This window comes from Hemicordylus capensis, chromosome 2, assembly GCF_027244095.1.
Source record: "Hemicordylus capensis ecotype Gifberg chromosome 2, rHemCap1.1.pri, whole genome shotgun sequence".
NCBI lineage: Eukaryota > Metazoa > Chordata > Lepidosauria > Squamata > Cordylidae > Hemicordylus > Hemicordylus capensis.
The window spans coordinates 242,149,062-242,161,744 of record NC_069658.1 but is presented as its reverse complement, the minus strand read 5'-3'; the positions used below and the strand labels follow the sequence as shown (position 1 = coordinate 242,161,744).

At 46.6% G+C, this 12,683-nt stretch overlaps 1 protein-coding gene across 2 annotated transcripts; it reads left to right on the top strand.

Moving 5' to 3' along the window:
* The first annotated feature begins 1,560 nt into the window (after positions 1 to 1,560).
* Positions 1,561 to 12,468, top strand: LOC128347532 (zinc finger protein 189-like). 2 transcript variants are annotated; one of them, XM_053302446.1, is made up of 7 exons: positions 1,561 to 1,879; positions 2,023 to 2,101; positions 5,662 to 5,895; positions 6,305 to 6,440; positions 7,235 to 7,320; positions 7,492 to 7,618; positions 10,721 to 12,468. In XM_053302446.1, the coding sequence occupies exons 2-7, from the start codon at positions 2,078 to 2,080 to the stop codon at positions 11,290 to 11,292; spliced, it is 1,179 nt and encodes a 392-aa protein (XP_053158421.1). In that variant the 5' UTR covers positions 1,561 to 1,879; positions 2,023 to 2,077; the 3' UTR covers positions 11,293 to 12,468. The 2 variants fall into 2 exon arrangements, with proteins under 2 accessions (XP_053158421.1, XP_053158420.1); XM_053302445.1 differs by having other exon boundaries at positions 1,561 to 2,101.
* Positions 12,469 to 12,683: the final 215 nt, after the last annotated feature.

Sequence of the window (12,683 nt, the reverse complement as noted above, 5' to 3'; positions counted from 1 at the left end):
AGCACTGAAGCAGCTAAAAATAGCACTTGTTACTCATTTAATGCAGGTCCCTGCCCCAAGGAGTTGAGAGTTTTTTTAATGAGAGCCAGCGTGGTGTAGTGGTTAGAGTGCTGGACTAGGACCGGGGAGACCCGAGTTCAAATCCCCATTCAGCCATGATACTAGCTGGGTGACTCTGGGCCAGTCACTTCTCTCTCAGCCTAGCCTACTTCACAGGGTTGTTGTGAGGAGAAACTTAAAGCATGTAGTACACCACTGTGGGCTCCTTGGAGGAAGAGTGGGATACAAATGTAATAATAATAATAGTCTAAAATTGAACAATGTGGGAAACATCAGAAGGAGGAAATAGATAAGAAAGGCCCAGGTGCCCAAGGAGAAATGGTAACCAATCCAGTTACGTGTGCTATGCTTTCTTGTTCTGTGGAATTAGTATCTATATATGGTTTTTCAGCACAACACACACACTGAATGAGACAATGGTTCTCTGTCACAATACATATGGATAGCACCAACCAGAGCTGCTGGGAAGGTTGAAATGCTGGGTTGAATAGGAATAGTTGCTCTCCCCCTGTTAACTAGAAGACAGCCACCAGTTTAAGAGGTATCTCTTTGTACAGTTTGCAGGGATGATTGTCACACTGTGTGCCACAAGCGGGCCTGAAGATGGTTTCCTGGTTGAAATAGCTCACAGTCTAAAAAGAAACACAAGGCAGACACCAGCAATAGCCACTAGGACAGAGGGATGCTAGGCTGGGCTGGACAGGGACAGTTGTTCTCCCTGCTGCTAACTATAAGGGAAAGGAAAGGAAAGATTGTGCTGTTGAGTTGGTGTCAGCTCCTGGTGACCACAGAACCCTGTGGTTTTCTATTGGTAGAATACAGGAGGGGTTTACCATTACCATCTCCCACGCAGTATGAGATGATGCCTTTCAGCATCTTCCTATATCGCTGCTGCCCGATATAGGTGTTTCCCATACCAGCTGGGATTTGAACTGACAGCCTCTTGCTCCCTAGGCAAGTGCCATTGTGCCATTGCTATTCAAGGTGTGCCATTGCTATTCAAGGTGCCCCTTATTCCAAATATGTCTTTTTAATTTTTAGAGTGCTGGACTAGGACCAGGAGACCCGAGTTCAAATCCCCATTCAGCCATGATACTAGCTGGGTGACTGTGGGCCAGTCACTTCTCTCTCAGCCTAACCTACTTCACAGGGTTGTTGTGAAAGAGAAACTCAAGCATGTAGTACACTGCTCTGGGCTCCTTGGAGGAAGAGCGGGATATAAATGTAATAATTATAATAATAAAAATAATAAATGCTTGACTAACAAGCAGAAGGTTGCAGGTTCAAATCCCCACTGGTATGTATATATCAGGCAGCAGTGATATAAGAAGATACTGCAAGGGAGGAGGCAATGGTATCCCCCGTATTCTACCAAAGAAAACCACAGGGCTCTGTGGGCTATGAGAGGGATACAGCTGAGCAGGGACTGATTCTAAGCAGGAGAGAGAACTGCCGCGTTCTTTTCCTCTGCCCGCAAGAGGGCCTGAATGTTGCTGCTCAGGCTGTGGACGGAGGAAAGAAGGGGTGCGCCTGCGCTCTGTCCCTTCCTCTCGTATGAATGTTTGTCTGCGTGCGCTTTTGCTTCGCAAATCGGAAGCAGCAGGAGGTATACCCCGGGGGGGGGGGGGCGGAGGAGAGGAGGGAAAGCTCCGCATTTCAATCCGGTGCAGCCGAAGAGAGTGGATTGGAAGAGAGCAGCTGGACTGAGGAGCCGAGCCGGCCATTCCACATCATCAGACAAAGGCTCTGCGCAGGCAAGGCCTTGGTTTAAGCCCCCACCCGCAGCCTGCCTTGCACCCTGGATAAGGGCTGCACCTGGGTATGGAAAAACACTCCTTGGGAGTAAGCCCCGCGGAGCTCAGTGGGGCTTGCGGTGCGGGGTTGAGCGTCCCCCGGCTGAGCGAACCCTTCGCCATGACATTCTTCCGAAAACTTACAGATCTTTGCTCTGCTACTCTGTAGTGTAAATACACATCTGCTGTGGCTCTGGATTGATTGCCTCATCCATGTAGGGTAGATGGCTTCAGTGGAGGCTGCTCAGGTAAGGAAACTGGGTAAGTGGGAGGAATACTGGCATGGTGTTGTTGTTACTTTATTCGGGCTCAGATTCTGTGCTCTGAACGGTTCTCAGGCAGGCAGAAGTTCCACAGACACAGCTTTTTGGAGCATAGGGGTGTTGCTGTGAGAAAGTGAAGTCTGTTGAAGTTCTGCCTGTCACATGTCTTAAAGACAAGAGTTGCTCATGCCAGGAAAAATGGGTGGCAACTCTAATTTCAGTCTTCTCTTGTAAAGAAGTTTGCTAGACTTGGATCCTGGACCTTTGAAGAGAGAGTTTTCCACCTACTGCCTCTCTCCCCTTCAGAGTTGAGCACTGTCAGGAGAAGCCACACTTGGCAGCAAGTTACCTTGTACTCTCTTGAGCTCTATTCAGACATTATGTTGCATGCGTGTACAGATATCTGTACACACATACATGCTGTGTGGATGACTCTACCTGTGTTCATTCTAAAAGTGAATCTGGGTAAGGTAAAGTGTGCCGTCAAGTCGATTTCAACTTCTGGTGCCCACAGAGCCCTGTGACTTTCTTTGGCAGAATTCAGAAGGGGTTTACCATTGCCGCCTCCTGCGCAGTATGAGATGTAGGGGTGTGCACGGAACCGCCAACAGCGGTCCGGCAATGGGTGGGGGGGTACCTTTAAGAGTGGCAGGAGGGTTTACTTACCCCTCCCGCCGCTTTCCTGCTTGCCGCCGTAATCTTCTGAGTAATTGGGGCGGCAGGACACCAGCCGCCCCTGCCCCCCCCCCGTGACTGGATTAGGGGCCAAATCAGCCCAAACTACTGCCGTGGCTGCCGCCACCGACCACCCACCCAACCGCCCAACACAAGGCCCGATCTCGGGCCAAGGTAGCCACGGGGGGGCGACCTGATTAGGGGCCAAATCGGCCCAAACTACTGCCACCGACCGCCCACCCGCCCTCCCAGCCACCCAAGTCCTCACCATAAGAAGGCCCGCGTCTGTCGGGCCGATCAGGGCCCCACAATTCTAAAAGGAGAGGAGCTCACAAACAGAGACTTTGCAGAGAGAGGAGCTCTGTTTGCGAGCTCCTCTCCTTTTAGAATTGTGGGGCCCTGATCGGCCCGACAGACGCGGGCCTTCTTATGGTGAGGACTTGGGCGGCTGGGAGGGTGGGTGGGCGGTCGTCGTCAGCAGTAGTTTGGGCCGATTTGGCCCCTAATCAGGTCGCTCCCCGTGGCTACCCTGGCCCGAGATCGGGCCTTGTGTTGGGCGGTTGGGTGGGTGGGCGGTGGTGGCAGCCACGGCAGTAGTTTGGGCTGATTTGGCCCCTAATCCAGTCGTGGAGGGGGGGGGCAGGGGCGGCTGGTGTCCTGCCGCCCCAATTACTCAGAAGATTACGGCGGCAAGCAGGAAAGCGGCGGGAGGGGTAAGTAAACCCTCCCGCCGCTCTTAAAGGTACCCCCCACCCCCGGACCGAACCCCCCAGCTCCGGACCGGTCCGGAGGCCTTTTCAATGGCCTCTGAACCGGTCCGGGCCCACCCCTAATGAGATGATACCTTTCAGCAGCTTCCTATATCGCTGCTGCCTGATATAGTACCAGCAAGGATTCAAACTGGAAACCTTCTGCTGGGTACTGGTCCCCCAAATTTATGGTACATATAGGAAGTATACTCCTGTTCCTGCATTCAGCACATGTAACTGTACCTGTGTTCCGATCTGTACTTGTGTACACTGTACATAAGTTGCAGTGTTGGACATATGTGAATAGGGCTTTAGAAAATAGATCCAGCAACTTTATTTCCAGTTGATTATCCAGTATTTGCTGTGTTATAGGTTTTTTTTTTTTTACTTAAGGTAAAAATCATTCACTGTGAGTGGCTACTAACTAGGGTTGTGTGCTTGAAACATATTTTTTTAAAAATCCACAGCACTAGAACTAAAGTTTTGCTTCAGTGACAACAGAATTCTGTGACTTGAATCAATCATGCAGATATGATGCTACGTTGCATAACTGTTTCTGCTAGAGACAGAAAGGGGGAAAGAGGCTCTGAAGGGTCCCCCTTGCTTGCTCATCCTGTCCTATTCAAGCTTAGTATGGCCTACAATACTGACGGGCAGCAGCTCTCCTGGGTTCAAGACAAGAGTCTTTTTCAGTGTGGTTGGAGGTGCTGGGGGTTGATCTTGGTTCTTCTGCATGCATAGCAGATGCATTTCAACTGAGCTACGGTCCTTCCCTTAGGTGAGGCTGGAATGCATAAGGAGCAACTGCCTTGAAGACAGATTTTTAGAAGGGTGGTATATAAATTAAATTAAATAAATAAATAATCCCCCCCTTACCTGTGTGATCTTGCAAAGTGTACCAGCAGAGGTGCACCTAGATAATTTTGGAGGCTGGACCTAAAGGCCTTTGGAGTCTCACCCTCCGCCCCGCCCCCCCGCAAGTTAAGCATCATTTTTAACACATTGGATCTTGAGGGTACACAAACCACACCACCCAGGACAGAATACAGAGGATTTGGGGGCCCACTGGGGTTTGGAGGCCTTAGACTTCGGCCCCGAAGTCCAGGGGTAAGAGCGCCTCTGTATACCAGAAATGACTACACCTCAGATTTGTGTGTGTGTATGATGATGATTTTGAAAAACAGTATATCAATAATATGAAATAAATAAGAGAGCTGCAATGTATTGTTGATTCAACAGTTTGATGAATCAACACCTTTTTTTAACAATTGAAGAGGTGCACACTTGACTAGGCAGCACAATTAAATAATAACTAGCAGGGCCAGGTGCAGAGCATCTGTGCCTCTGGTTTGCCCGCTGCAACTTTCTCCCCCCACCCCCAGCCGCCACATCCCCCCATTGCCCCCCTAGACGTCCTCTTCATCCTCTCCCTCCGCCTTCATCCGCTGTCTTCCCCTGCTGTCGCCTTCCCACCCACCCATCCCTGCTGCCGCCATTTTGTTTGCCTGCCGGCCGGCTACAAACACCATTTTCTCCCCCGTCCTCGTCGCTATCCGGGCAGCTGCTCACGAACTCTCATGAGTGCTGCCATACATTGGATTAGTGACGGGTATGCCTTAGAGAAATATATATAAAGAACATGATTACATTCATTTGTTAAAACTTACAAATCCATGAGTAGCAGAAGCTTTCTTAGATTCCTTCCCCTGTTTCATGAAGGAGGAATACTTCTTCTGAGAAAAAACACACAAGTTGCTTATTATATGCAAAGTTATACAGATTTAATCACTTAATTAAAATTTATATTATTAATGAAGTAGGCTTTCTTTAGGCAAGTTACAGCTTTTATATATAGGTAACTTAGAGGTGTAGAGGGGTGTTGGGAGATTATGGAGGTTTATAAAAACATGAGAATAAAAGAGGGAATTGATCACCAATCCCCATTTTCTAAACAAGGGGTGTGTGGATTGTGGGTCTCCCATCAGAATGGATAGGCAACAGGCTTAAGACATACCAAAGGTAGGCATTTCATAACATTACCATGTGGAACTCATTGCCACCAGGTGTGGGGATGACCAAAAGCCAGCTAAGCCACATTAATTCTTCCTTTTTGTACTTCAGAGGAGGACCAAAGCACAGGAGGAGAAGATTGTCCAAAAGTGGAAGGAGCTTTGGAGGTTTCTGGAGGAGGAGGAGCAGCAGCAGCAGCAGCTCCTGGGGGGCTGCCTGGAAGATGTAGCTGGAGACATCATCCAAAGAAGGGAGGAGAACCTTTCCAGAGTCTCTGCCAGGGTCTCCCTGCCCAGTGAGAGGAAGGGAGAGACAGGGCTGCAAGAGTCCAGCCCGTACCTGCAGGTGAGATCCAGCTAACACATTTCTGGGGCACAAGTGTACCATTTCTGGGGCACACTTTTGCTCCCCTCCTGCTGCTGAGTCTGGGAACCTAACCCCCATGATCCCATAGTCACAATGCCTCGTTATCCGTGGTTTCATTACCTGTGGTAATATGCAGAAACGGAGCCCTTGTGGAGATAACTTTTAATGTGTGTTTATCTATTAGGATTTTTATCTTTTTATGAATTTTAAATGTTTTATATTTTATATATTATGTGTTAATTCTGTAAACTGGCTAGAGATTTTGATGTTAGGCAGTATATAAATTCAATTAATCAATAATAATAATAAAATAATGAGGTGCAGCTGTATATTGAATCAGACTGTTACTCTTCTTAAGACCTTTTTTTTGTGTGTTCTGTCCCTCTAGGTTGTCTCTAGCTTCAGGAGTAAGGAATATGATGCCTTTCCAAAGAGGGAAGATGGTTTTCTGGAGTTGTGGCCAAGGCTCTACCATTTCTTTGAGAGAAGGACCATCCAGGAAGAGGTGCTGAGCAGCTTCAGAAGTGAGTGAGACTCTCGCAGATCCTTCTCTAGATAGTCTAGGGGTCCATATCTCCATTCATACTGCAGCTATTTGCTGCAGACAGTTGATCTTTACGGTTGGGACAGCTCCATTTCCATAGACTCATCATTAACCTTTCATAGACAAGGACATAAGAACATCCCTGCTGGATCAGGCCCAAGGCCCATCTAGTCCAGCATCCTGTTTCACACAGTGGCCCACCAGATGCCACTGGAAACCACAGGCAGGAGTTGAGGGGCATCTCCTGCTGTTACTCCCCTGCAACTGGTACTCAGAAGCATCCTGCCTTTGAGGCTGGAGGTGGCCTGTAGCCCTCCGACTAGTAGCCGTTGATAGACCTCTGCTCCATGAAGTTATCCAAACCCCTCTTCAAGCCACCCAGGTTGTTGGCTGTCACCACATCTTGTGGCACAACCTTGTGGCACATCTTGCACAGTCACCTCATTCTTTGGAACAGAGCTTCATAAATCATCCGTTGCTCCAGAATCAGTGTGATGTAGTGGTTAGAGTGTTGGACCAGACCCACGTTCAAATCGCAGTTCAAGAGAAGTTGTTTTTGTATTGGGCATGCTCTGCTCATGCTGCAAATGAGAGTCTCTTCAGTGGCTCATGTCATGGTCTGGTGACAGGCAGCTCGTTTGAACTTGCTACCTGCTACTAGAGATGTACTGCTTACTGCGACATTTGTAGCGGTGTGCTTACAAATGGTGGGGAGAAGGAATGCAATTGAACCCAAACGATGCTTTTTGATTTCTCCATTTCCTCCCCATGTAGAATCCAGAACAACCACCCCTTCTTCCTCAGTATTGTCTCATTGTGAACAATGTGGAAGAGAAACGGATGCATTAGAACTAGTTCAGGTAGGGAGATTTTGTTTTCCTTCCTGGGTGACTGGCCAGCTCTAGATGCAGGCTGCTAATGGAGAAATGGGCCCCTCCCTCCTTCAAGTCTTCTAAATACACGCCCTCTTTCTCCTCTGCCTCCTGTGGTTACTGAGACTTGTATTGACCAAGGTTGCCGATTTATTTTAGGACCTATTGATGTTTGAGGACGTGGCTGTGGCTTTCTCAGAGGAGGAGTGGGCCCTTCTGAACACTGATCAAAGAACTCTCCACAGAGATGTCATGCAAGAGAACTGTAGAAATGCAGCCTCTCTGGGTAAGACGCTTCTTCTCTGCTTTCTTCATGCTTGGGGTGGATCTGGGTTTAATGACATGGCTCTTCCACCACCCACCTTGAATGTGGTGGCGAAAAGTGTGAGCTTTGAATTGGGAGATCCTTGTTTGGAATCCCACTTCTGCCATGAGCTCGCCAGGCGCTTTCCCACTAAAGTTAAGGCATCCTGAGCACTGCACCAAAGTGCTACTTTTTAAAATGATGCGCATAATGTGCAATTATGCGTTGGGAGCAAAGCTGAATAAATGCCACTGGTTATATGACTTCTGTCCCATCCCTGACCTTATATGAACTCCCACCCCCAACCTAAGAGTAGTGAAACAGTGTTCAATTGCCATTTGGAAAAGCTTTTAATTAAATAGTGTTAAAATTGTCTAACAATATTTTTAAAAATTTAAATTGTTGTAATGTGTCAATCTTTTCGGCTGTCACTTATTCTGTTTTAACTAATGTTTTAACCTTTCTGTTGTAAACCGCCCAGAGACATGAGTTTGGGTGGTATAGAAATAGGTTGGATAAATAAATAAAATATGAGTAGGACAACAAATATGATGAATACAACAAATATTTATATATACCACTTTTCAACAAAAGTTCCTTGTAGCAGATTAAAGCCTTTGTCTTAGAGCAAGTGCACATGAGGGGATTTTATTTTATTTTATTTTAATTTTTTATTTTATTTTATTTTAATCTATTTCTCCATGTGAATTGCTTTAGAAACTTTTGTTGAAAAAACAAAAAAAAAAGCGGTATATAAATAGTTGTTATACAAGATTTCTTTTGTAACAAAAATGTTACCAATCTGTGACTTGCTTCTCTTCTTGCCCAATTTTCCTCCTTACTAGTCCTGGCCATCATAAAGCCCCACATGATCTCTCAGTTTAAACACAATTGATGGACAGTGGGCTGAGGATCTATGCAGTTCCACTCTTTTCTTCAGAAGTATGTATTTTCAAACAGAATGTCTGTAGATGGGAGTGGGAGAAAACACAGCTCAAACGACATTTGTATGGTTTGCATTTAAACAATTCAGCAGCACTGCATATACTTTTTTTAAATGTTAAAACTCAATTGTGTTTAAACTGAAAAATTATTCAGGGAAAAAGGGAACATGGGGTGCTTCATTATGGCATTGGCACTAGCCAGTCAGTGGCTGGCACAGCCCCTTCTGCTTCCAGCTGGCAGAACTTGTTCCCCTGAGTTTTAGACCTCAAGAAAAGATTTTAAGTTTGATAACTTACGTTGTAGTAAGTGCGATTTCCACAGTGGAGCGGCTCCTATTTATGTATTTCTATACACATGCTTTGTCATTCCAAATGCATTGCCATGAGCCTTGGGGACTGAGTAGCCCAAAGAACAGATCCAAGTGAGAGGAGGGAAATTGGAGATCTGAATGAGTGGCAGCAGCATGACCCCCACAAAGGGCCATGGCCTGGCCACACCTGATCCCAGGAGAACCAGGGGGGCAGGGCCAGGCCTTGGTTGCCTGTAGGAAGAGCCAGGCTGAGAGTAAAAGGGGAGAGGTTAGATGCCGGGGCTGTGCAACAGTGGGAGTTAGCTTGGTGACTGATGGGAAGAGGTGGGTTGGTGGCCCACATTGGATGATGAGAGCTTCCCTTTGCCATTGCCACTAAGAACATCTGTGAAGTGATGGAGAAATTCTGGGAATTCTGGGTTTGTTTAATGAGCAGAGGCCAAGCCGTCCATCAGGTTCAAGCTTTTATTGATCACGGCATGCCGGGTGTCTCTCTTCCAAGAGCACACACTCAGGCTTTTGGCAAGAGTCTCTTCTACTGTTGACATACAGGCTATAGGATTGAGTACAGAGCCTATCAGAGGCCAAAGTTTCATGGTATACGCTAATCATACTAGTACAAGCAGAAGAAAGCTTAGCCATTGGTAGACAAGGTGAACCAATTACAAGGCAGAAACCAGCAATAATGCAGCAATCCCCTTTTAGCCATGTTTATGCCTAGTCAGGCAGGGCAAGCTGTGGTCAACAGGTGTTTATCTCTACTCAGTCAGGGCAAAGTATTGTTTCCAAGAAAAGGGGCCCTGTAACAGCAGGGTACCGAAACTTGTGACCTTTAGGACTTATGTAGGTAACACAACTAGGTGAAAGGGGATCATGGAATTTTCCTTCATCAGAGGGCAACACACCAGACCTATGGGGGAAGATGAGATTTTCCCAAAATGAGGAATTTGTGCATTGTTGTGAACTAAGTATGCAATATAGCAACCATCATGCTAGCTGTCTCCAGAGTGTTCTTTTGTGGGTACTGCGGCTCTTTAATGTGGAGTTGTTCCCTGTGTTCCCTTAAGGGCATGATGAAATGGACTGGCCCATTTATTTATGATTTCTCTATGTAAACAGCTTTGGGAACTTTTATTTAAAAGTGGTATATAAATATTTTTTTGTTGTTAAGGCCCAGCCTATTAAGGGCCTAAAAAGAGCCCTATTGGCTTGGGCCAAGGGTCCATTGAGGCCAGTATCCTCTTTCAAACAGTGGCTAACCAGCCACCTCCAGAAAAGCCCATAAGCAGATCAGCAAGGCAATAGCCGCCCTCTTTGGTTTTTGCTCTGCTGCAGCTAATGAGGGGTGTATTGCCTCTGAACATGGAGGTTCCATTCTTTGCTGTTCTAGATATAAGTACTATTTTGCTGGAAGAAACCCTGTCCCGCGTGCACAACAATCGAGCCTCCCTCAACACACAGAGCAAAGCCCCCTCCAATAACCTTGTTGGGTGGGCAGGAACCCTTGGGCACAGGCAGTCCTTCAATCCAGGGCCATCCCATTCTGCATGTGTTCCCCTAATAATTATTGCATTTATGCTCTGATACAAACCAAATCCATGGCACGTCATAGGGGTCCTAGGGGATCCCAACAGAGGTGTATATATTTTTGCCAGTCCACCACGTTTTAAGATGGCAGCTCCTCCAGGTATAAACAACACCCCTTTGTTGGTAGCTAGCCATTCAGATTTATGAAAAGCAATCTTGTTTCTGGAATTTGCCATGAAAACGGTAATAGTGTTGATTGATTAAAGTCAATATTTTAATAACTTTCTCTCCCCCCACCCTAGATTTGGAAGGCAAGTCGTGTAGAGCCATCCTCCATATTCCAGGAGATGCTGAGCAGGGCCAAGAAAACAAGGAGAGGATTCTGCAGCCGGAGAATTTTGAGCTGGTGGGACCATATTGGACATTCCTGAGGGCGGCTGAAGAGGGCATGCCCCAATCACATGGGAAGGAGAGAGCCCCTGAGACTCGGCTAGGATCACAGAAGCCACAGGGAAAACATTCTGTGGAGAGAGTGCAAAAATGCACTATTTTTGTGGGCATAGCTAAGAATGTGATCCATGTTAGTATCGGACAGAAGCTTCCAAAGGTGTGCTCTGTGTGTGGGAAACGGTTCAACAGCCAAGCAAGTCTGACCCGGCATCAGAGAATCCATACAGGAGAGAAACCACACATTTGTGCGGATTGTGGGAACAGCTTCAACAGGAGGTCCAGTCTTGTTACCCACCAGAGAATCCACACCGGGGAGAAGCCATATAAATGTGTGGCTTGCGGGAAAAGCTTCAGTTTGAGCTCAAATCTTGCCAGGCACCAGAGAATCCACAGTGGGGAGAAGCCATACTGGTGTTCACTGTGAGAGGAGCTTCAGTCAGAAACCCTCCCTCATCATGCGTGAGAGAAGGCACAAGAGGGTGAAGCCACATAAGTGTTTGTTTTGTGAAAAAAGCTACAGTCACATTACAAGCCTAATTGCCCATGAGAAAATCCACTTAAGAGGACTGTAAAAAACACGCGGATTGCAGAACACAGTTCAGCTTCAGCTCGAGGGTTATCTGTGGCAGGATTTCCATGGAAGATAAGCTGTACAAATGGTCGATTTGTGAGAGACAGTTCAGCCAGCCCTTGAGCCTGATTTGTACATGAGAAGATGTATGGACTGTGAGAAAAACTTCCCCTCAAACTGGATCTTGGTTAGATGCAGCTGACCCACACCAAAGAGATACAGTTTCTGTGTGTTGATAGCATGGAAAGCTTTGGTCTGAGCTAAGGTGGTCTTCAAAGAATCCACACAGCGGAGAAACTGTGCACAGATTGTGAGAAACAGATCAACATGAGTTTACAGTGCATTGCACAAAATACTTCTGGGGAGAAACACAGCAATGTTCAGCATTAGTGTGGTGTAGTGGTTAGAGTGCTGGACTAGGACCGGGAGACCCGAGTACAAATCCCCATTCAGCCATGATACTAGCTGGGTGACTCTGGGCCAGTCACTTCTCTCTCAGCCTAACCTACTTCACAGGGTTGTTGTGAGGAGAAACTTGAGTATGTAGTAAACCGCTCTGGGCTCCTTGGAAAAAGAGCGGGATATAAGATGATGATGATGATAACATTAAATCTGTAGATCCTACAGCAATACAAACTGAGATCAGTGCTTTCAGGCAAAGCAGTCGGCCAACTACACTGGAGGCAGTTAAGGGCACATTCCGTTGGGGAAATCCTCCTGAACAAGACCCACCGAACTGAATAGGGACTCTGCAAGACTGTGATGTTGCACAACTGCCATTTGCCTGTGCAGGAGAACTTCCTGGTGAATAATGCTCTAAATCTTGAGGCTCCTTGTAAGTTGTCCTGGCATATTTGGAAAAGATAAGCACCATATATTTCAGTTCTGGCCCTATTGTTATATATCTAATTTCCAGGAAGCCATTACTGACAGATGGAGAAATCAGGAAAAACACTTTCTCCTTGGAGAAATTAAGTTTTATGACCTTTGATTTAGAAATAATAAAGGTTTTAGATTTAAACTGCAAAATGATATATGGATTCTTCTGAATTAAAATGGCAATGTTGAAATAAGATGAATCTGAAAGGATAGAATTTGCACTCTAAAATTTTCTGTCTATACACCCAAACACAAAAACCTAGTTTCCATTGCAGGCATAGATATGCTGTCTTGGCTGTTATTGGAAATACCCTCCAGGTCAATGTGGTGTAGTGGCCAGAGTCTTGGACTTGGAGTAGGGAGAC

Excerpts from the sequence above, each read along its gene's own strand:
- LOC128347532 (XM_053302446.1), top strand. The coding sequence starts at position 2,078 with ATGGCTTCAGTGGAGGCTGCTCAG. Across the intron at positions 2,102-5,661 it reads CTTCAGTGGAGGCTGCTCAG|AGGAGGACCAAAGCACAGGA; the intron begins GTAAGGAAACTG and ends TTTGTACTTCAG. Across the intron at positions 6,441-7,234 it reads GGTGCTGAGCAGCTTCAGAA|AATCCAGAACAACCACCCCT; the intron begins GTGAGTGAGACT and ends CTCCCCATGTAG.